The sequence below is a fragment of the Cucumis melo genome, chromosome 7, assembly GCF_025177605.1.
Source record: "Cucumis melo cultivar AY chromosome 7, USDA_Cmelo_AY_1.0, whole genome shotgun sequence".
In the NCBI taxonomy this organism is placed as follows: Eukaryota; Viridiplantae; Streptophyta; class Magnoliopsida; order Cucurbitales; family Cucurbitaceae; genus Cucumis; species Cucumis melo.
The window spans coordinates 2,856,701-2,880,237 of NC_066863.1; the positions used below are offsets into that span (position 1 = coordinate 2,856,701).

Genomic DNA, 23,537 nt, shown 5'->3' on the forward strand with positions numbered 1-23,537 from the left:
CAAGGAGTATACATTTACACTTGTAATATATTTAGGATATATACATTATGTATGCATATTGTCTCAATTAATTGACATATAGTTACATTGGGTCACATCATAAAGTTCATACTTACAAATCACTTGCAATATTTGGAATATTATTATCCTATCTCCTTACCTCCAAATAAGATAAAACATCGTACCAACAAGAGCTGATCTCAACTAACACATATATCTGCCTAAAAAAAAATGTTAAATTTAAATTCTCCACCCGAATTTGTACTCGTAAAAAGAAAAAAGACAAGTAATGTTATTAATAAGGATAAGAATCAAATTAAAATGTACTGTTACATAATGCATTTTTTCCTTATACTTTATAATGTAATATCTAAAAGAATAAAAATAAATACCAACTTTAAATCTTTATAATTGTATTAATACCATAGTGACAAATTTTATTTAATGGGGTGTGTGTGTATATATATATATATATATATCTGGTCATTGTGCATTTTAATTAAAAAGACAACAAAAAAATAAAATATCTCTTAACTTAAAAAAGGACATTTTAATTTATATGGCTTCATAAATGCCTTATAAACAATTTCAAAATTTCATCCAACTATACAAAGAAACGTTTTCAAATATGACACAATGATTCAATTTATTTACAAACATAACAAAATTTTACTTTTTCTTTTTATATATAATAGATCGAGATAGACTCAACTAGACATCTATCACTTTAGTGTTAGATACAAATAAATATCTATATTCGTAAACATTTTTATAGTTTTATTATTTAAAAAAATTTATCAAAATAATCTACAAGATTTTATCAAACCATAAAAACTATTTAACTTTTAAAACTGTATACATGGAATTTTAATTTTCATACAGTAATAATATAGGAAAATATATACTATGCAAACATATTTTTACAATTTACAGAGAGGGTGTTCATAAAATGAAAAAATTCAACAAAAAAAGAAAAAATTAACGCAGTAATTTAAAGATTTATTAAGAGTAAATAAATTAAACAATAAACAAAAAAAAAAAAAAAACAAATTAAAAGTACATAAACCAGCAAAATAGAAAAAGGCAAAATAGTATTTTTAATAGTGAATAATGTCGAAAAAACGTGGGCATGCACACATACACACATACGTACATGCATGTTTGTAATTCAATAAATATTGAGTATAGACTACGCACAAACTTGTACAGTAAATCACAAAAAGAAGTATTCTCAATTTACATAAATCCAAAGTGCTTCATCACTGTCCATTCAATATTTGACAAACTAACCATTTAAAACTAAAAACATGTAAATAAAAAACTTTACTCTTTTTAATTCAATCCTTAAAAAGAGTGTTTTCTCACACCAACCAAAAACATACTGCCTCAGTCCTCACCTGACACTGGTTCTAAAGCGACAGTGGTAAAGAACGACGAACACAAAAGAAAGACGAACGATGGAGAATGGTGAACGGAAAAATGGAGAAGAACCTAAACCCAAAACGGAGGTGGAGGCTGGAGCAATTAGAGACAAAGAAGGAGAGAAGGAAGGATGAAGGACGGAAGACAGAAGTTAGAAGACCCACAATAAGAACTACTTAATTTTAAGTTTAACCTAACCAATTAACTATCAACTGAACCATACCGGTTTAATTTGGGTTCATTCGGTGAATATTATTGTTGTAAATTAGTCCAATCTTAATTGAACCATTTTTTTCACCCTAGCAAAATCTATCAAACTTTTCGTAACACTTAAATTCTTTTTTTACTATATTTTATAAATGGTTTAATTTTTTTTCTATATCTAACAATTCTCTTAAAAATATCGATATTGAAGTGTTTTACACTAAACTTAAATGCTTAACATAATTTGATTTTTATTTTTATTTATTCTTGTTTTCACGATATTTTATGCTTCATTTCCCACTTCAAAACAATCTTTTATAAAATTTAGATTTTTCTAGGCATTACACAAAATTAAAGAGTAGTATTTTTTGTTGGGTCTGTATTTTTTCCATTTTCAACTATTGTCCTTAAATTCTTGAGTAAAATTAAAACTATTTATAAAATATATAGTAAAAAATTTGAATGGACTATGAAAAATGTTTGATAGATTTTTTATATATTTTGATAAATCTTAAATCTAATCCTTAAAATTCATTTTTACTCGAAATAATAGTATGTGTATGTATTTTTATAATTTCAACGAAAATGCTAATAAATAATAAAATATTGTTTTATATAATCATCAAAATAAAAAGGTACCAGAGACCTAATTTAAGATTTTACAAAAGAAAAAAAAAAGGGACTAAAACTAAACCAAACTTCAAATATAATAACACAATGATATATGCTGTTGAAACCATCAAGTAATATAGCTGTATTGATATTCTATAGTGCAAACGATCATAATGGTGTGCTTTTAAGATTTTTGTTAAGAGATGCAAAGTTTTCAAAATAACCACAACTTCTGTTTTCATTTTTTTACTTCAATTTAAATAGATTGATTGAGGTTCTTTGGAGAAAAATAATAATTAAAAGAAAAAGAAGTAAAGTAAAGTAATTCATTATTACTCCATTAAACCCTAAACCCTAACCCTAGACTCCAAACCCTAAATTTCAAACTCTGAACCCTAAAACTTCGAGTCAGGGTTACACTTTTTTTTTACAAACATATTATAATATGTTATACTTTGTTGTTCTTTTTTAGTACAAGAATGAGAATCAAACTATATAATATTTATGAATATTGTACGATTAGTGTCGTATCCATTCGACCATGTTAAAATTGATCTTTTTTCTCTTTTCTGTTGCTTCAGTAAAATTTGTGGATTGTAGGTATATGTATATTTATTTATTGTTATCTTCATTGAAGAGGTTGGTTTCATTACCCAACAATTACTTAACAAAACGATTTGTTCAAATTTTATGCAATTGGAACAGCTAGCATAAGCTCAATTGACTTTGATAATCATATTTTAATTAGTAAGTTAAATTTTCAAACTATATTTAAAGTTATTTGGATTATAGTTTATATTCTTTTTATTAGCCTAATAATTAATATAGATTAGGTATCTTATTAGACCAATATTTGGCTTAAATATAATCTAGGAGAAGGACTTTTTTATTAGGGTTCTTATTTGATTCAATTTCACTTCAAAATACAAATACAATGTTTTAAGAAATTAATTGTAAATAAAAAAATATAACAAAATTTCAGATTTTATTAATGATAGCCACTAATAGATTAAATCTATCAATATTTGTTAGCTATGAAACACATACATGAATACAAATACAATAGGGATACGACAATATGTCAATTTCTAAAAAACAATGATACTGATACGATATGGAATACATTTTTTTCTTATAAAAATCTAGAATGGTTACTTTTACATAAAGACAATATTAAATGTTAATCACTAAGTCCACATAAAATCATAAAATATCAAATTAATAACAATGTTTGAAATACATTACAAATATTGAAACGAAATATAACACAAACACTGAAGTACGATAGATAAAAACAATATCAAACTTATGAAAGTATATATACCATAGAAAAAAAAGACATAAATTGATTAGAGAAGAGGAAAATTAAGAGGATAAACGAAGAACTTCTTTGTTAAATCGTGTTGAAGATGTTTAAGAGAATTATATTCCATAAGACTTTGTGGGAACTCAAATATATAATGTGATGACGACGATCATAAGATGATTATAAGATTTGATCTTTTATTCTTTTAATTTTGGACGAGGAAATGAGCATTTTAAATATCTAAATTGTTTAGTGTTAGGTGGAAAAATATTTTTGATGTGTTATTTAAGTTGATATGTGTTAGATACATCAACAATATGGTAGTATAAAAACAAATATACCAAATTGCGTATTAAATATGTATAAAAAAGTTTCGATATCTAACACATATATGATACTGCTCACATGAAGTATCTAAGTTTCATAATTGTACGTGTTTATTATTGATAAAATATAAAATATTGATATATTTTTTAAATATTTATAATGGCTGTTATTTTATAGTAGTTGGTATTATAAGAAAAATTAATACTAAGTAGCGCATTCTTTATTCCTAATTTAAACAAATAAAACTAATTAATTTGGAAATCTATAAACAAATAAAGCATTAAGTATCATTCCCTAAAAATTAACAACAAATGTTATTTGAATTATCTAACAAATTCCTAATTTATGTTTGAAGAGATTGAAAAATATATAATAATATATATATATATTAATCTACTTAACATTTATATTACAAACATTAATAGCATAAATTATATATTATGAACGGCGATGAAATATACAAATACAAATTGAAAAAAGAAAAAGGCATATTATTGGAGAAATCTTTTCACAAACCCTAAGTAGTAGTAGTATATAGCAGCAGTCGTCGGAGGCGGCAACAACAATAATAATTTTCCTTCTTCTTCTTCTGGTTTAAGTGAAGTTCGTCGTAATCATTCTGCCATTGATGACCATGCTTAACACAACTGTAATGGAACCCAACAAATTTATTGACGGAGATAAAGCTTTGGCAAACGAATCATCAGCTGGTGTATCTCCCTCCGCCGGTGTATCTCCCTCCGCCGGTGTTTCTCCCTCCGCCGGTGTTTCTCCCTCCGCCGGTGCTTCTCCCTCCGCTGGTGCTTCTCCCTCCGCTGGTGCTTCTCCCTCCGCTGGTGCTTCTCCCTCCGGTGCTGGTGCTTCTCCCTCCGGTGCTGGTGCCTCTCCCGCCGGTGCTGGTGCCTCTCCCGCCGGTGCTGGTGCTTCTCCCGCCGGTGCTGGTGCTTCTCCCGCCGGTGCTGGTGCTTCTCCCTCTGGTGATTTTGCCGGAGATCCAGATTCTGAAGATGGTGAACTCGCGGGGGATGTTCCAGGAGTGGTGGCGGAAGAGGGTGATACCGATGGAGCGATTGGTGTCAAAGTACCGGTTGAGGGTTCTGTCCCACCCGAATCGTAAGGAGACGACGAACCGTATGAGTCTGACGAAGAGCTTCCTCCATAATAAGAACCAGATGTGTCCGACGACTGTGCCTCCGAATTCATTGTCTCCGACATCGGCTGCTCTGAACCGGATGCCTGGAACGATTGCGACGTATCCCCTGTCGAATCGGACGGGGTCGGGTCCTGATTGAGCGTTTGATCGGACGGGGTGGGATCCTGATCGAGCGTCTGATCGGATGGGGTCGGAGCCTGATCAAGCATCTGATCGGACGGGGTCGGATCTTGATCGAGTGTCTGATCGGACGGGGTCGGATCTTGATCGAGCGTCTGATCGAACGAGTTCGGATCCTGATCGAGCGTCTCTGACGATGGCAATGGCGAACCGAGTGTGTCTGACGAGGGCATAGGGGAACCGAGTGTGTCTGACGAGGGCATAGGGGAACCGAGTGTGTCTGACGAGGGCATAGGCGAACCGAGTGTGTCTGACGAGGGCATAGGCGAACCGAGTGTGTCTGACGAGGGCATAGGCGAACCGAGTGTGGCTGACGAGGGCATAGGCGAACCGAGTGTGTCTGACGAGGGCATAGGCGAACCGAGTGTGCCTGACGAGGACAGTGGCAAAGTAGGTGAAATCTCTGGCGGCGTGGAGGCCAGTTTGGAGGATAGAGAAAAAGAACGCTGAGACATAACAACCACCACCATTTTCTGGCCATTTTCACACTTCCCCCGTTTCCCGCTAGCAAAATAAAAAGCTCCAGAACGATCAAATTTGAACTCCGAATTCCCATCTTCCAATTTCATTATCGGATTATTCAAATCACATTTATCATAATCCTCTTTACCAACCACCGCCACAGAATCCGACCCTCTTGGATATTTGAACACTGAAAAAAAAGAAAAAAAAAAAAGAAACGAAAAGAAGAAATTAAAACTTTATCGATGAGAAGAAATATAGAAGTCACCACTAAACTCAGCTAAAAAATAGAGCGAAAAACTTGTTTCGATGCAATTGATAAGAAGAAATAGAACTTACCCAGAACGTCATTTACTCTAAACTTGTTTCGATTAGCCCAAATGTCGTAGCTCTCAGAGGGATTGAGAACCCAACCGTCTTTTCCACCGACGTAGAAAGTATAAGCTTGAGAGAGGGAGAGAAAACATGGGAAGAAAATGCAGAGAGAAAGTGAGAGAGTTTTGGAGAAGGCCATTGAAGAGAGAATTGGATTTAGAGAGAGATATGGAGAAGGTTGATGGTAGAGAAATGGTGGCATGAGAATTGAAATAAATAGAAGAGGGAAAATGGTGACCGTTGGAGTGTGGAGAATCGTTGTAGCTGAAAATGGTGATGATGAAAATTGATATCAAATGTCCATAAATATCAACAAATCTATAATTGGTAATGTAACTTTATTGATTTTTCTGTATTTCTCATATCAAATATTACAGCATACATGTATATTTATACACAAAATTAAGGTTAAATAAGGGAAGAATAATAGTGTTAAATACAGCATAATCTCCTCCATGATATTTGAGCATAATCTCCTCCATGATATTTGAGCATAATCTTCTCCATGATATTTGCTCTAATTTCATTAATACCCTCCCTCAAACTCAAGATGGGAGTGTCGAGACCACCTTGAGTTTGTGAATTAACTGAGTGAAACGAGGAGAATGGAGAGCTTTGGTGAATATATCCGCAGGTTGATCGGTGGTAGAGATGGGTTGGAGATGAAGTGTGTTGCTCTGTAGGTGGTGGCGAACAAAGTGACAGTCATTCTCAATATGCTTTGTTCGTTCATGGAATACATCATTGTGTGCAATCTGAATAGCACTGTGATTATCACAATGAAGAATAGTGGGTGATGTCTGTGGGGCCCCCATATCAGTAAGAAGCCAACGCAGCCAAATTAATTCTGAAGTAGCATCAGCCAGTGCACGATATTCAGACTCTGTGCTGGAACGGGAAACAACAGATTGTTTCTTACTTCGCCAGGAGATAAGAGCGTCACCTAGATAGAAGCAATAGCCAGTGGTAGACCGTCTATCAGTAGGATCACCCGCCCAATCAGCATCAGAGAAACCAGAGAGAACCAGGGAGGATTGGGAGGAGAACTGTAGACCATGACCCAAAGTACCTTTGATGTAGCGAAGAATGCGAAGGACGGCAGTGAAGTGAATTGTACGAGGGGCAGCCATGAACTGACTAACAATATGAACTGCATACGCAATATCTGGACGAGTCACAGTTAGGTAAATTAGGCTGCCAACTAGTTGCCTATACAACGTGGGATCTTCAAGGAGAACACCATCAAAAGGAGTGAGACGCACATTCGGATCCAGAGGTGTTGAGAAAGTGGCAGAATCAGTAATACCAGATCGATTGAGGAGGTCAGACGCATATTTTGCTTGAGATAAATAGTAGCCACTAGATGATGAGGAGATCTCAAGACCAAGAAAATAGTTGAGATTTCCTAAGTCCTTCATCTCAAAATGCTTACCCAGGTAACATTGCAAATCAGATATGGCTTGAGGGTCATCACCTGTAATAATCATGTCATCCACATATAAGAGAAGGAGAACAATACCATTAGGCGTCTGACGAGTAAATAAGGCGGAATCATGAGAACTGGAGGTGAACCCGAGTTGTGTAATGGTTGAACTAAAGGTTGCAAACCAAGCTCGAGGAGCCTGTTTGAGGCCGTAGAGAGCACGGCGAAGAAGGCATACTTTCTGTGGTGGTGGAGTAGTGCCAGGTGGTGGTTTCATATAGACTTCTTCAGATAGGGTTCCATTTAGAAACGCATTTTTAACATCCATTTGAAGAAGGGGCCATTGTTTTGCAGCTGCAATGGCTAGAAGACTACGGACAGATGTCATTCGAGCTACTGGAGCAAACGTTTCTTCATAATCAATCCCATATTCCTGAGAATATCCTTTAGCAACAAGACGTGCTTTGTATCGTTCAATAGAGCCATCAGAGTGCGTTTTTATTTTAAAAATCCACTTACAGCCAATAGGTTTCTTACCAGGAGGTAGGTCAACATAATCCCAGGTGTGAGTTTTGGCTAAGGCTTGAAGTTCATTATCCATTGCTTGCTGCCACAAAGGGTTAGTACTGGCTTCCTTATACGAGGAGGGTTCAACTAAAGACATGATAGTAGAAAAACAATGGTACTCTTTGAGATGAGAAGGAGTTTCTCTTACCCGGGTGGATCGTCGGACAGGTGCATGTTCAGGTTCCTCACAGGGGACAGATGGGAGTTCCGGGAGTGCGGAGGTAGTGTGCGATTCAGTGAGCTCAGATGTGAGTGGGGGACAAGATGTAGTGTTGGATGGTGAATCAGGAGTGGGAAATAGAGGGGTAGAAGGATCAGTAAAGAATGAGTGCGGACTAGATAGAGAGGCATGAAATGAAGAAAGACTAGAAAACATACGATGTTCCCAAAAGGTGACATGGCGAGAAATACGTAATCGTTGAGAGATAGGATCCCAACAACGAAAACCTTTATGTTCGGTGCCATAACCCAAGAAACAACAGAGACGAGCACGAGGTTCCAGTTTGGTATGTTCATGGGAATGTAATAACACAAAGCATGCACACCCAAAGACTTTGAGATGAGAGTAAGTTGGAGGAGTACCGTATAGTCGTTCAAATGGGGAAATATTGTGTATGACCTGAGATGGAAGGCGATTGATGACATAAACAGAGGTGAGGGCAGCCTCTCCCCAAAATTTTTCAGGACAGGATCCAGAAAGGAGTTGGGCACGAACAGAGTCTAAAATGTGGCGGTGTTTGCGTTCCGCTCGTCCATTTTGCTGGGAAGTGTGAGGACATGAGCGTTGAATCAAAGTGCCTTGTTGTGCAAGGAAGGAAAGAAAACGAGAGTCCTTATATTCCATTGCATTATCTGTGCGAAGAATTTTGATTTTGCTAGAAAATTGTGTTTGAATCATATTTGCAAAATCAACATATATTTGATATAAGGAGGAACGATTTCTGAGAAAGTAAATCCAAGTGAATCGAGAATAATCATCAATAAATAACACAAAATATCGATAACCATTAACAGTAGGACATGGAGCAGGTCCCCAAATATCAGAGTGAATTAGGCCAAAAGGTTTATCACATAAAGAAGCAGATTTAGGAAAGGACAAAGCAGGTTGTTTCGCCATTTTGCAATGTAAACAATCAAAAGTATTAAACTGAGAAACATTGTTTAAAAGACCAGTAGAAGTTAAACTACGAAGTTTATTAGAGGATGCATGACCTAAACGAAGATGCCACTGAAATAGAGTGTTATCAGTGACGGGAGCAGAGATGACTGGAAACACAGGAGAATGTTGTAGGGATGTGAGCTCAAATAATCGACCCACCTTCCGTCCCGTACCAATCACTTGTCCCGTCTGAGAATCCTGAACCTGACAACCATGAGAGGAAAAAATAATAGTAAGTCCGAGATCACATAATTGACCAACAGAAGCTAGGTTGAATGTGAGATTTGGGACATGATAGGTGTTGGAAAGTTTGATGGTGGGTGTATTAACGGTGCCAATGTGGGAAATAGACATGGAATTACCATCAGCAGAGTGGATCGGGGGAAGTGATTGAACAGGAATATGAGATGATAATAAGGAAATGTCAGAAGTCATGTGATTACAACAGGCAGAGTCAAGGAGCCAAGAGGTACCTGGGGTGACAGCAAGAGCAGTAGATTGGGAAGAGATCACCTGTTTCAGTAAATCATGAAGATCAGTCAACTGAAGACTCGAAGGTTCAGTGATGTCAGATGTAGCAGCAGCAACAACAGATGAAGAACCGGCTTTATGGGAAAATTTGGGTTTGTGTGAATGACCAGGAGGGCGGGGTGGGCGTGTTGGACAATTATCCAAAATATGACCTCGTTTGTGACAATACCTGCACTCAATAGTAGGACAGTTAGCAAACTTATGACCATGAAGTTTGCAATTCTTACAGAAGATGGTCTCATTAGCTTGTCGGAGATGAGTAGTTGCAAGGGCGACATCAGAGTGCAGGGAGGAGACAATGCCAAGTCTTTTCTCCTCAAATAAGATTTCTTGAACAGCAGCATCAAGAGATGGCAGAGGATTACGATGTAACAGAGCAGCACGAACGGATTCATATTCTGGTCGGAGACCCATTAATACTTTGATGAGACGAATATGATCAGGGCTAATTTTTGCTTGATCCAACTGAGTCCAAATAGGCTGAAGGGTGGCGAGATATTCATTCACAGATTGTCCCATTTCCTGATTGAGACTAACAAGTGTAGAGTGCAGCTGATAATAATGAGCCAGTCCTATAGACTGAAAACGTGTGTATAGAAAATCCCAGAGTTCTTTTGCACTATCAAAGGCATCAAACTGAGTGTGGATGGCTGGAATAGAAGTATTACCTAACCAAGTGATAATTTGGTGATTTTTGCTGTCCCAATCCTCAAGTCTTTCAATGTACTGAATATCCTCTGCACTGGTTTCATGGACAATAGGTTTGACAGGTTTGGTAATATCTCCCGTGACGATACGCCATAATTTTCGACCTATTAGAAAACTCCTCATTTGGTGGGCCCAGGTAATATAGTTTGTGCCATCAAGGATGGTGCTAATGGGGCGAGCTACGTCATTTTTCTCCATCTCGTCGGACAGAGGGGGCGGAATTAATCTCACGGCTGATTTCAAGTGGTATACAGGAATACAGGAACACAGATTTCAAGTGGGCTAGTGGAGATCTCAAGTGGGCTAGTGGGCTAGTGGGGGTTTTATTTTATATGGTTTATATAGTGGGCTAGGAAGGCAGAAGTGGGCTAGTGGGCTAGTGGGCTAGTGGGCTAGTGGGTGTCTAAAAACGTGGAACTTGGCAGATCTGGACCTTAAACGATATGGGTACAACAATTTGAAGCCAATCGAAGAAATGACTCGTGGGTTTCACCGCCACGGCTCGCCAGAAGTGACGGAGAGAAAGTGGGTTCGTGAGTAACACCTTGAACGTGAGGGTGTCTGCTCGTGTCAACGTGAATTCATAGGTCTTCGCGGACGGACAGACAGAGATTGAGGTAGAGATCGCAAGGTCTTCGCGGACGAACAGGGGCTGACGAATCGGAGGAGATCTGGAACGGTCGACGATGGCGGACGAACAGAGATGGAGATCTGGGTATTTATGTCTTTGAGTAGCAGACGAACAGAGGTAGACGTAGAGATCTGTAGATCTGTATCAGTTTCGTCTACAAAACTAGTCCTCGCCGAACAATGGCTGAGGCGGGCGAGTAATGGTTGAGGCGAACGAATCAGAGGCTGAGGCAGAGATCTAAGATCTGGAACAGAGGCTGAGGCTGAGAACTGAATGGAGGATGAGCAAGGGTCGACGGCTGAATGGAGGACAAAACAGAGTTTTCCGGCGACAAACAGATTAGGGCTCTGATACCATGTAACTTTATTGATTTTTCTGTATTTCTCATATCAAATATTACAGCATACATGTATATTTATACACAAAATTAAGGTTAAATAAGGGAAGAATAATAGTGTTAAATACAGCATAATCTCCTCCATGATATTTGAGCATAATCTCCTCCATGATATTTGAGCATAATCTTCTCCATGATATTTGCTCTAATTTCATTAATAGGTAAAATCATTTTAATATGAATTTTGTATAAAACTTTCATTTTTCATTCATCTCCTTCCAATCTTTCTTTCCACATTATAAAATGCAAACAAAATGTTAAGACTAAAACCAACTTAATCATCCATTTATTTTTTTTTTTTATACAAACTTCGTGACCTACATAATTTTTTTTTGATATTGATATCTTGTTGATATACATTGAAAATTCTTAATATTGAAATCTTCATATATTAATATCAACACATTCTAATATTTTGATTGTACTAAAAAATCTCTTACTCTTATCCATATTCTATTCAATAAATATATGACAAACTTTTAATTTATAGAAAAATTATTTTAAATAACAAAATTTCTAAAGTTACTTACAAATATAGCAAAATATTATAACTTATTTGTGATAGTCCACGAAACTACAATAATCTATGTCCACCATGATACAATTGACACATATTGTAGTTTATCTTAGTTTATTACGATCAACCGTAGATATACGGTGACATTTTTGCTATATTTATTATAAATATTTTGATTTTTTTTGTTATATTTAAAAGTAATCTAATTTATATCAATTAAATTTCTAATATTTTTAAGTCGAAAAAAATTTAGACAATTTATTCATAAAGATTGCCTTTAAAATTCATAGGTGGATCAATGTTCACTAACTAGATGAATGATCAGAGTTAGTGTATGAATGATTCTCAAACAAAACTTGATTGATAACTAAATTGAATAATTACTTATAAATAGAAATAGAAACTTGATTCATAACTAAATTGAATAATTACTTATAAGTAGAAATAAATGTTCCCATCAATATTTTGTCTTCCATTTACGAATTTTTATGGTTTAAATTGACACGTTTATTAGTTCAAAATTTTAATTGATACAAACTCCAATTTATATGAATGATTATTTTCTTAAGTATTTATTTATAAGAACTATTTTAAATGAACGTAATTGTTGAAAGTATAATTATAAATGTAGTAAAATAATATTATAATTTATCTACGATAGAAATGCGATAAATTATCATTTATCTTTATTCGTATCATGATAAAATTAATTATAGTTTTAAAAAAAAAAAAAATCTTCTAGCCAGTGCATAGAGAGAAAACTTGTTCTAGCAATGAAGTTATCAAATTAATATATGTTAATATTCTGTTTTACTGTATTTTCATTCAACTAAATTATTCTCTTGTTTGCACTTTCTCAAAACTTTGGATCTTCACAAAATTATTTTTCAAGCATATAAATGTTAGTATTTGTTTCGTTTTTCTTATACATGTACATTTCATATGTACGTTAGAAGAACCAAAGCACTAATTCAATATGTGTAACCATGTTTGCCCGACATATGTATTTAATTGACATCTATTGCATATCTTATCTCGAAGAATTAGGTCTTGTATCAATATTCATTTTGCACTTATTCAACTTAAGATTTTATGTTTTAAATATATGAATGATTTTTATTTTGTAACTAAAAATTAAAAAGTCACCTCCATATATTGTCTTTCGAACAAATACCTAACCTCGACCGTTAACAACCACTCGACAAAGAAAAATATGATAACTTACAAATAATGTAACAAAAATATTGTCTTTTAATATATAAGAGATCATAAAAATGACTCTTGTTTGTATTTAATATCAATAATGGGATAACACCTCAATCTATGTTAATTAGTTTTATTAGGTTATTTCATATGTAAAACTCGTTTTAGCTAAGCTTTAGTAATTTGGTATATTTTATCGATATTTTTATCAACATTTCTATCCACGTTCGAGTTTAAAAATCTTGGATTCTCATATGTTTGAGATGTGAGTTTAGCTAAATTATAACACAAACCTAAACAATTGAATATAAAGATCACTATCAAAATTATACATTTTCGAGAAAATTATAAGATTTGAGGTACTATGTAATTAAAAGAAATTGAGTTTGTCAATAAAGTTTAACTCAATTAACATCTGTATGTATATGAGGACAAAGATGTTTCAGGTAAATTAGATATCTCGACTTCGAGAAAGAAAAAAGAGAAATTGAGTTTAATAATTTGTTGACAAGCTTTAGACTTGAAAAATAATGTATATAAGACAAACATGGTCCAATATCTTTATCCAAACTTAATTAATTAAATCCAAATACATAAACTCATATATATGGTGAGAGTTTGTCAATTGTTTACTTATCACACAGTTCAGAACTTAACTTTTAATTCAATATATTTAATTATTTTCAGTTAAATTACAAACTTAATAATCTAGTTCCAAAATTATTGATTTAGTCTCCATTTTTTTTTAAAATTTTAAAATTTTATGAACCTACTAAACATAAATTTAAAATTTTGAATTTCTCATTTTGGTATAATTTTCAAAACAATGATTCTTATAGAGTTAGAGATAATTTGAGAGAGAGAAAGAGAAATGGAGAGAAGTGGAGAAATATTTTATTTAGAATTTGTCAGCATACAACAAAGGTTAAAAGAACATTAAATAATTTAGATAAAAATCTAAAGAGGTCTATTCAACTTTTACATATAAAGAAAATTAACATGAAGCTAAATAACATACGTTTGAATAACGTAATGTCAAACTATTACACAGTTTAATTAATTCTGAATACTCTAACAATGGCGACACCAATTCTAGTATTCATGTTTTAAGTTAAATGTCCTGATACATGTTCACATGGTTTGTATATTTTTTAAACTATATATATGATTGAGTAATTGAACCAACTTTTCGATGTCGAATCGATAATGTTAATATGTTATTACTGAGAGTTTGGGTTTGGAATTATGGAAAAAATGGGTGAGAACTGAGGAGGATAAAGATATTTTTTTTTTCTAAATAATTGACAAAGTTGTTAAAAAAATTTCATTCATAGAAGAAACATCCATTCACTACCTATACCGATAACAATTTTATAGTTTTGTAGAAATATTAGGACATGAACGTTATTAAAAATAATGTAATATTTATAAGAGAGATGTAATTTTTTTCGGTGTAAATAGTTTTTACTAATTATTATTTTAGAATAACTAAAAATTCTCGTATAGAGTTCTAAATAATAGTAATAATATTTATTTTTTGGTAATTATAACGTAACGCATACAAAATTTAAAGATAAAAATCAAGGAGTGTCTATAGACTTAATTTTAAGAAAACAAAATGATTATCGAATGAAACTCTAGGGTTTGATAATGTTTATGTTTCTTATTTTTAAGAAACATGTGTGTATAATAACAATTTTTGTTTCTTGTTTTCAATATTTTATGAACGTTTTTAAAAATTGGGCAAAAATAGAGAAACGGTGAAAAATAATTTCTCCAAATTTTGTTTCCATTTTATTTCGTTCTATTTTTCTTATCTTTAAAAATCTCAAATTGGCCCATTGGTGATGCCTATGTTCATTTTTTACCTAAATATCTTCGATTCAATTTCCAACTTTTGATGATATTTTTATTTTTATTATTTTTATACTTTTTAACTTATTTTATCTTTTCTTCATTTATTAATTTTTCATATTTATATGTTTATTATTTTTTAGTTTATCTTTTTCTTTAGTCATTAATCTTTCATGTATATGTTTAATATTTTTAATTTCTTTTTATTTTTTTCTTCTCTTAATTTTTCATAACTATATGTTCGTTTAATTTTAAATTTTCGATAGTTAGATCAATGTATTATTTTATTTTCAAATTTTAGATCTAATTGTAGAATTTATTTTCTATTTAGCTATATTTATTATTTTTTTTTATATTTACATGTTTAAATTTAATTTTGAATTTTAAATTGTTCAATATCTAAATTTATATATTATTTTGATTTTTAAATTTAAACTATGAATATGTTTATTAATCAAATGTTTTTTAAAATTTAAAATTTAAAATTTTGTAATACGCATGTTTATATGTTATTTTAAATTTAAATTCAATATTTTTAATATCATTGAAAGTGGTTAGGATTTTTTATTATAATTTTTTTTACTAAGATAATCATTTAGATTATTTTTAATATTTTACAACCACAATATTTACATAATAATATATTTGAATTTAATTTGAATCAATATCATTTAAGATAAATGAATTGAATGAAAATTAATATTTCAAATCAAATTTTAATAGCCTGTGATTAATAAAAACTATTGTATTATTGTTTTTAATTTTACGATGGGATTTAAATATTTGATCAAGTTAATATTTTACAATTATTTTTTAATATTTTAATGAATTCTTATATTGTATATTTTTTACAAGATTAAATTATATTTAAGCTAAGAAAACACAGAAAATGAGAAAAACAAAAAATGATTATTAAACAAATTTCTGTTTTTGTTTTTTTAGGGTTTAGGGAGAATAGTACTTATCAAATCTCGTTTCTTGTTCTAAAAAGAATAAACAAGAAACAAAAAACAGAAAATGAAAACGTTATCAAAATGTATCCTTAACTTTCACAAATGAAACTCAGTCTTTTTAAATATCGATAAAACGTAAATAAAAAAAGATAAATTTTGTAATTGTTTATAAGCCTAATTTTGGGAGGAAGAAACAAAAATGTTAATAAGGCTGCTCACTAATAAATTGTTGATAAATTAATGATGTGGACAAGTTAATATATATATATGAAAATTTCAAAATTAATTTCCCATTTGTTTTGAATATGAAAGTGAACTCAGCTCGTTAACATATATATATATATATGACCTCTAATTCTAAAAAGAGGGAGATTGAATCAACAATGGTTGTAATAAATTTAATGTTACCAAACTTAAAAGATAACCTAATTGAATTATTAAGACGTCGTAGTTGGTTGTGATCAAAGGAAAAACCCAAAATCATAATTCCATGATGTTCACTTTAATTATAGTCAAAGTATTTAATTCCCAAATATTATTATTGGTTACAATATAGTTTTTGTTTCTCTTCAACTTTGCTTCTCACTTTCTATTTCTTTCAAATATCAATTATTGGAAATGATCATTTCCAAATAATTGAAATACAATAATAGTATTACTTGCTACTTTGAATTTTATTATTTATACTATTTATAATTTTGTCTTTTCTTAATTTAATTTATGTATATCCAGAGCTTAACCGAGTTCAAAAGAATATATATATATATATATATATATATATATATATATATATATATATATATATATATATATAACCATTATTAAACTTCTTTTTATTCATCAATTAGCTCTTCACAGATACACTTTCTCTTGTCACCATTTTTCTTAATTATGTGATCTTTTTTTAGAACATACCTTCATTTATAGCTTAGAGACAAAATTATGTATGCTCATCAACTACCCAAACATAACAATCTAATTACAAATATTTATGAGTTCTATACTTTTCAAATTTTTCTTTAATGCTATTAACAAAAAAAAAAAAAAAAAAAATCTCTAATCCAATTCGTAACGTTATTTCATCTATCTAAGACATATATCCACGATCAAACGATTAAGATTTGAATGGTTGAATTAAAAAATTCATCTCATACTTTTTATAAAAGGTGTTATGGATAAAAAAAACTTCAAAATACAGTTGATCCTCGTAAATATATGTTAATAAACGTATGTTTCATCTTTCGTAATTATTTTGATTAAAGTAGTTATACGATAAGATTGTGTAGTTTTCTTTTTTTTTTTTAGTTTGGAGCAATATGAGAAAGTCAGACGTAACTTAGCTTACAACATTTAAGTAATTACAATTGATTAAAAAGTTTTTTTAAAAAAATTATTTATATGAATTGTTGTATTATGGTAAATTTAATTTGCTTAAGGAAAAAAATTGTTAAGAAAAGAAAGGCTTTTAAAAATGTGAGTGATTAATTGCTAAGTTTTTGTTTAAAAGAAGATTTAACGGAAATTTTCATTTTTTTCAAAAAAAAATAAAAAAATTTAAATATAGATTTTCTCGAAAAATTATTGAAAATATTTATAAATATAGTAAAATTTCAAAATCTATCCTTGATAAAATATTACGAAATTTTGTAAATATTTTTTTTCGTTACTTAACAATTTTTTTATTCAAAATTAATAATATTAAAATTTAAATACTATTTTAGTCTCTATACTTTAAAATTTGTTCGACTTTATTCTATGTACACTCAAATATATTCAATTTTAGTCCTGGTACGTTTCATACATTTTGTGATATCTTTTCCCATCGTTTATGGTATTATTATTTTTTTACAATTCTTAAGGTGGAAACCGAGTTTCTAACGTTGATGCTGATAATATATATATTTGATCTCAATCGATCATCTATGTTTTTTTTTTTTTGGACTCTCACGTTTATTTGACTTGATTGTGACAATAAAGAAAACAAAATATTCTTATAGTGAACCTATAAAAATAAGGTTTCGTTTAGGATTGTTTTTTTTTTTTTTTTTGAAAATGTAAAACGCAATTATGTGAACATCTTGAACACATCTAGGTTGTTTGCTAAAACATATATTATCTTTTAATCTATCTAATATTACTTTTAATTTGTTCTCAAGTACCAAAGTTATTAGCATATAACTTTTATTTTTTTTTAATATTTTGTCAAATATTTACTATTTTTTTGAAAAATTTTCTTTATTGGTTTTAGTTATTTTTATATTGATTTATAATTTATACTTTATTAGAATAACAATTTAAAATTTTTATATAATTTGAATTACAAATTGTATAAAAATTAAAGAGAAAGGGTCAAAAACGGTAAAGGAGTAGAAATATTAACATTTTCTAGCGAAATCGAGGGTACAACTTTCAACGTTTTTGAATAATACAACTTTCAACGTTTTGGGATATGAAATTAAATTTTATTTCACACTAAAAAAAAAATTTGACTTGATTTTTCATCTTTTGGTATTCAATATATATTTTCAAGTATGCTCTCGATACTTTAGAAGTTCAAATTCTCACCCCACGTTTGGTGATAATAACTAAAAGTAAAAGCTTCGAGAAACTGTATAATAATAATAGGTCAAATTTGAGATGAACACATTAAAAACGAATGGATTTCAAAGTTGCAACAATTCCATTATTAATAATGATGATGATAAGAATAATAATAATAATAATAATAATAATGGAAAATAATCAAGTGACCTTTGAATCGTAATTGGCATAACCTTCTACTCTAGATAGAGGTTGAAGGGTTCAATCCACTTCCCCGCAATTGTTGTAAAAAATCAATAATGGGAAATTAAAAAAATATGACACACCACACACTCTAAATTGGTATATTAATTAACACCATGATCAATAGGTTGCTCATGATGATGTTCAACTTGAACATGATGCTCATGATGATGTTCGACTTGAACATGATGATGTTCATGACGATGTTCATGATGATGTTCGAAATGAACATGATGCTCATGATGATGTTCGACTTGAACATGATGCTTTTGATGAGTATCCTGTATAGGGTTTGTTAGAGGGTGATACTCCGCTCCACAAATATTCATGCAATAACCAGGAGTTAAGGTTGACAATGATCTTGTACACCCTTGGATGCATTGGGCGATCGGACCGACGAGCGGGATAGCTTCTGCCCCCATCGGAAGAGAGACAATGACAAGGCTAAGAGTAGCAACAATCATGGTCGTGATGGAAACAATTCTAGATGTTCTTGACATTTTACCTAAATTCATGACAAGTTGCATGTTGGCGGTCGTCGTTGTCTCTTTCTTCCTTTTTCGCTCGGTCCTTGTGTGTGTGTCGTGAGTTTGCCTATGGAAATTCAATTTACCCAAGGGGGTGTGGTGTGTGAATGGGGAGAAAAGTTTTGGTTATGTTTTAAAGGTTAGGGAGAGGGAGGAGTTGGCTATTTCAAGGTTTTTTGGTTGTGTGGTGGAGACAAGAGGCCTTAATTTAGGATGTGGAAGTCTTATTATTATTAGGATAATGTCAAAATACAACAAAAAATTTCCTTGTTTTCTTAAATGGTAATTAAAAAAACAAAAAGAAACTTAACAATTTACCGATATAACTCTTCATCTAAGAATGTGTTACTTGAAAATTAAAAGATAATAAGGTCAATTACGTAATGTAGTTTGAAGTTCTTTGAAATCTTGCAAAAACTAAACATTTTGGCTCATAAAGTTTTAAAGAAAATTCGTTAGAATTTGAAATCCTTCAAAATCTAGAGTTAGGTCGGATCAAGAATTCAAATCATACAAATTACATATATACAATACAACCTCAAGTACCAAAATTAAACATCAAAATCAATGGATGAAAAAATGAAAATTGGATCAAAATTGAAACAAAAACATAGCATAGAATAGCAAACATGCTTTTCTAGTAAAAAAAAAAAAAGAAAAGAAAAAATTTAAACAGAATAGCAAACATAATTATTAATTTTACTACATAATATAATAATTTAAAAAAATTTAATGGTGCTAAAATCAATGTGTATGATTAAGTAAGCATGGGAAGAAATATTAGTAGCCAAGACAAGGATGTTTATTGAATATCAACTTCCTTAAGAATTAAGACAAGGTTGGACTTGGTTTGTGTTGATGATCAGAGAGCTCAATTCTCGTCCATTTTGATCGAACTATTAATATCAATAGGGTCAAAGTTTGGCATACCAAACCACAGATCAACCCAATCCACAACCCCTGCACCAAAAACACATTATATTTGTCACAACAACAACCCAATCCATTTTGATCAAACATTTATCTTACAATATCTCAAATGTGTTAATCACTAATTCTAAACCTAAGTTGTAATTATATTTATCATAATTTTGATTCTTCGGTTTAGATGAGTATACTGTACATATATGCATAAATTCTCTACCTCTAAAGGCACCACCGGTAAAACTTTAAATTTGATATTTCTTTTTAATAATAAAATTTGTCTTCTCCATTTATTAAAGTGTATGTTGCTAATACATTATAAGTGAAATATTGTTTATGTTTTCTATTTCTTTGTTTGTTGATCATAACATTGGGACGTTTAGGTCGAAGATATATATCTAAACTAAATGAGTTAATAATGTTCGAAATATTGACAACGATGGAAATATAGAGGTTCCGGTTTTGTTGAAGTATCGATGAAAATTTTAAACAATTTTATGAAAATTGATGGAAGTTATGGTAATTAGTTAGTTATGGTAATTAGTTAATGAAATTTTGACTAACATAATTAAGCTATAATCAACCAAAATAGAACGGAGTAAACAACAAAACTGTGGTTTCTTGAAAACCCTAAAACATAAATAATTTCTCTAGAGCTATAGCTAGTTGTTTTTATTTTAAAAAAAAAATCTCAAAATTTTGAAAACTTTCAAGAGATTAGGAAAAAAAAATTGAAATTTCGGCTCAATCTATATTAGGTTGACTCCCGACTCCGGAGCTTAGGATTCAAGTTTAGTTCATATTCTAGTCCCAGAATTTTGTTTATTACTCTCTATTCAGTTCCTATACTTTCAAACATCGTAAAATACTAATATGAATCCTTATTGTTAATTTAACCTACCTTATATGAAAGATTGTTTAATTTGAAACAATTCAAAAATTTACATTACCTTAGCATAAAGTTTCAATTTGAATTCCAGAAAAACTGCTGTTGAAATACCAACAAGATAGAATGTAGCCAAGTTTACAAACACAACCATGTGTTGCCACCCACATCCTCTAGCCACCCCTGCAGTCGTTTTACAATACATTTCAGTCACTAACATGTCAAACGAACAAAAGTAAAAACGAGAGTGATAGCGATAGCAATAGCGAGAGCATGCATTAACGGGAACCTGATAATACGCCTTGCACAGAGTCGGCAAGCACGGAAATAGTTAGAAGGGGTGTCATGGAGGCAAAGGCTTGTATAATAACAGGACTATCACTGAAGAATCCAGCCCAAATGTTGTGGCCAAATGCCAAAAGAAGGACGACTGTAAGGCCAAGAAGAATTGAAAGTAGAAGAGTAACAAACATGGCTTGTCTTCCTTTCTCGGGATTGCCTGCCCCTAACTCATTTGACACCCTTGTGCTGCCCAATAAAGTTGTCTCTTGTTTGTTATGAAACTTATGGAGGCCATGTAGTAAAAGGAAGTAAAAAAGGAGAATGAAAATCTTGTATACCTTGCAGCTGCACTCAGTCCATATGTGATCATGTAGGCAATGGCTTCGGTGTTTACACTTTTCAACACATCATTCCAAAGGAAGATCTTAGTTAATTATTGGAAACAGATTTGTACTGTGTTTTGACTACTTCAATAGCACTTTTCAAATTGTTATAGTAGATCTGTCACTAAAAATGCAACATACAAAAAGGAACATATAGGATTATTCTTACCAAATTGCAATTAAAGATGTATTTGTTTCTGAGTTTGGAGCCAATCCGGCCAAGAACACAAGAATCTCAAATGCCCAATACTCCAAACTGTTCACATAAATAAAAACGAAATCCATCAACATCACTGACCCAATTAACAAAAAACAAAAAGAACAAAAAAAAAGTCTTCACATGAATAAATACACAAAAGTAGTTCAAAAGTCAAAAGCACTAACCAAACCATTGCAGCAGAGGGCAAAGCCAGTTTCAAATTAACAAATATGTAATCAAAAGCTTCAACAGAAAATCCTCCCCATGTAAGTTCATATTTCTGAGACTTAAACACATGAATGGCCACAATCAGAAAAGCCACCCACAATGAAATGGAAGCAGCCAAAGCAGCTCCTTCAAGCCCCAAACTTGTCCAGTTCATAAAAGCATAAGCAACACCCAGATGAAGAATCAAAGGAATTCCAGAGAACACAGCCAGAAACATAACATCCGACTGAGCTTGAATAAACCTCACACTGTTCTGTAAAAACCCATAAGCAAAAAGCCCAGGAACCAGAAATTTCACATACCGAGCCGCCGTTTTTGATACATCAGGATCTTGCTGAAGCAATTTCAAGACGGGTTCTGTGTAGAACCATAAAATGGAAATGACAATCGAGAAGGAGAAGGAGATTATACAAGAAGTTTGCAGATGAATCCCTAAGAATCTGTATAATTTCGCCCCAAAACCTTGGCCGCAGAGTGTCTCCAATGCACCGCTCAGCCCCGTCTAGATTTTAAAGATAAATGGTTGGAACAAGGAATTAAATAAAGCAACTGAAAGAAATTCAAACAAAAATAAGGGAGGACCAACCATGAAAGCGAATCCGGTGACGGTAGCCCAGGAATTGGCGAGAGTCGCTCCGGCGAGTTCGAGCTCGCCAAGATGACCGGCGAACATGACGGAAATCAAAGGGATTAGGTAATAGAAGACATTAGTGAGAATCATTGGAAAGGAAATGGCGAGCTGTTTCTTGACCTCCTCTTTGTCCAACAGTTTCTTCCACCATATGGGCTGGTGAGTTCCATCGTCGCGGGCATGGGTTAGTTGGAGAAGAGGGTCATATGGGTTTTCCAGCATTATGATGTGTTGTTGCTCTTGCTTGTTGCTTGCTATGGTTGTTGTATGGGTTTGATGCTTATGGAAAAGCTGTGAATTGGAATTTATAGACAAAAATGAGGAGTGGGAAGAAAAAGATCAAGAAGCTGATGCATAATAAACATGGTGGAAACAACACATGTAACTCATTCATGTTTAATTCACCAAACGGATATCGTTCATTCTTCTTCTTCTTCTTCTTCTTCTTCTTCAATGAATATAATTATTAACCAACCAACAAGAAATTGACATTAAATATAATTATTAATCAACCAACAAGAAAATGACATCTATTAATGCATGACTCTCAACTATTGAACCTAATGTGTCTCTTTTTTAACAAAATTGATTCTCTAAAGCCTAAATCTTCCGTTGGGAATGCTAAATTTAGACACGAGATTAAGGTGTTTGATGACTCCATTCATCATGATTTTCATCTTAATAGTTTCATCCTCAACCTAATTCAATT

At 32.0% G+C, this 23,537-nt stretch overlaps 2 protein-coding genes across 2 annotated transcripts; both read right to left on the minus strand.

Moving 5' to 3' along the window:
• Positions 1 to 4,345: 4,345 nt before the first annotated feature.
• On the minus strand, positions 4,346 to 6,202 carry LOC103493884 (uncharacterized). The gene is made up of 2 exons (XM_051087932.1): positions 6,006 to 6,202; positions 4,346 to 5,856 (listed from the first exon to the last, which is right to left on the minus strand). Exons 1-2 carry the CDS (start codon positions 6,178 to 6,180, stop codon positions 4,466 to 4,468), a joined length of 1,566 nt encoding a protein of 521 aa, XP_050943889.1. The 5' UTR covers positions 6,181 to 6,202; the 3' UTR covers positions 4,346 to 4,465.
• A 13,740-nt stretch (positions 6,203 to 19,942) lies between these two features.
• Positions 19,943 to 23,260, minus strand: LOC103493476 (protein DETOXIFICATION 19-like). Its single transcript, XM_008454219.2, has 7 exons — positions 22,784 to 23,260; positions 22,155 to 22,699; positions 21,940 to 22,026; positions 21,726 to 21,782; positions 21,395 to 21,633; positions 21,170 to 21,288; positions 19,943 to 20,255 (listed from the first exon to the last, which is right to left on the minus strand). Exons 1-7 carry the CDS (start codon positions 23,048 to 23,050, stop codon positions 20,124 to 20,126), a joined length of 1,446 nt encoding a protein of 481 aa, XP_008452441.2. The 5' UTR covers positions 23,051 to 23,260; the 3' UTR covers positions 19,943 to 20,123.
• Between the last annotated feature and the right edge of the window lie 277 nt (positions 23,261 to 23,537).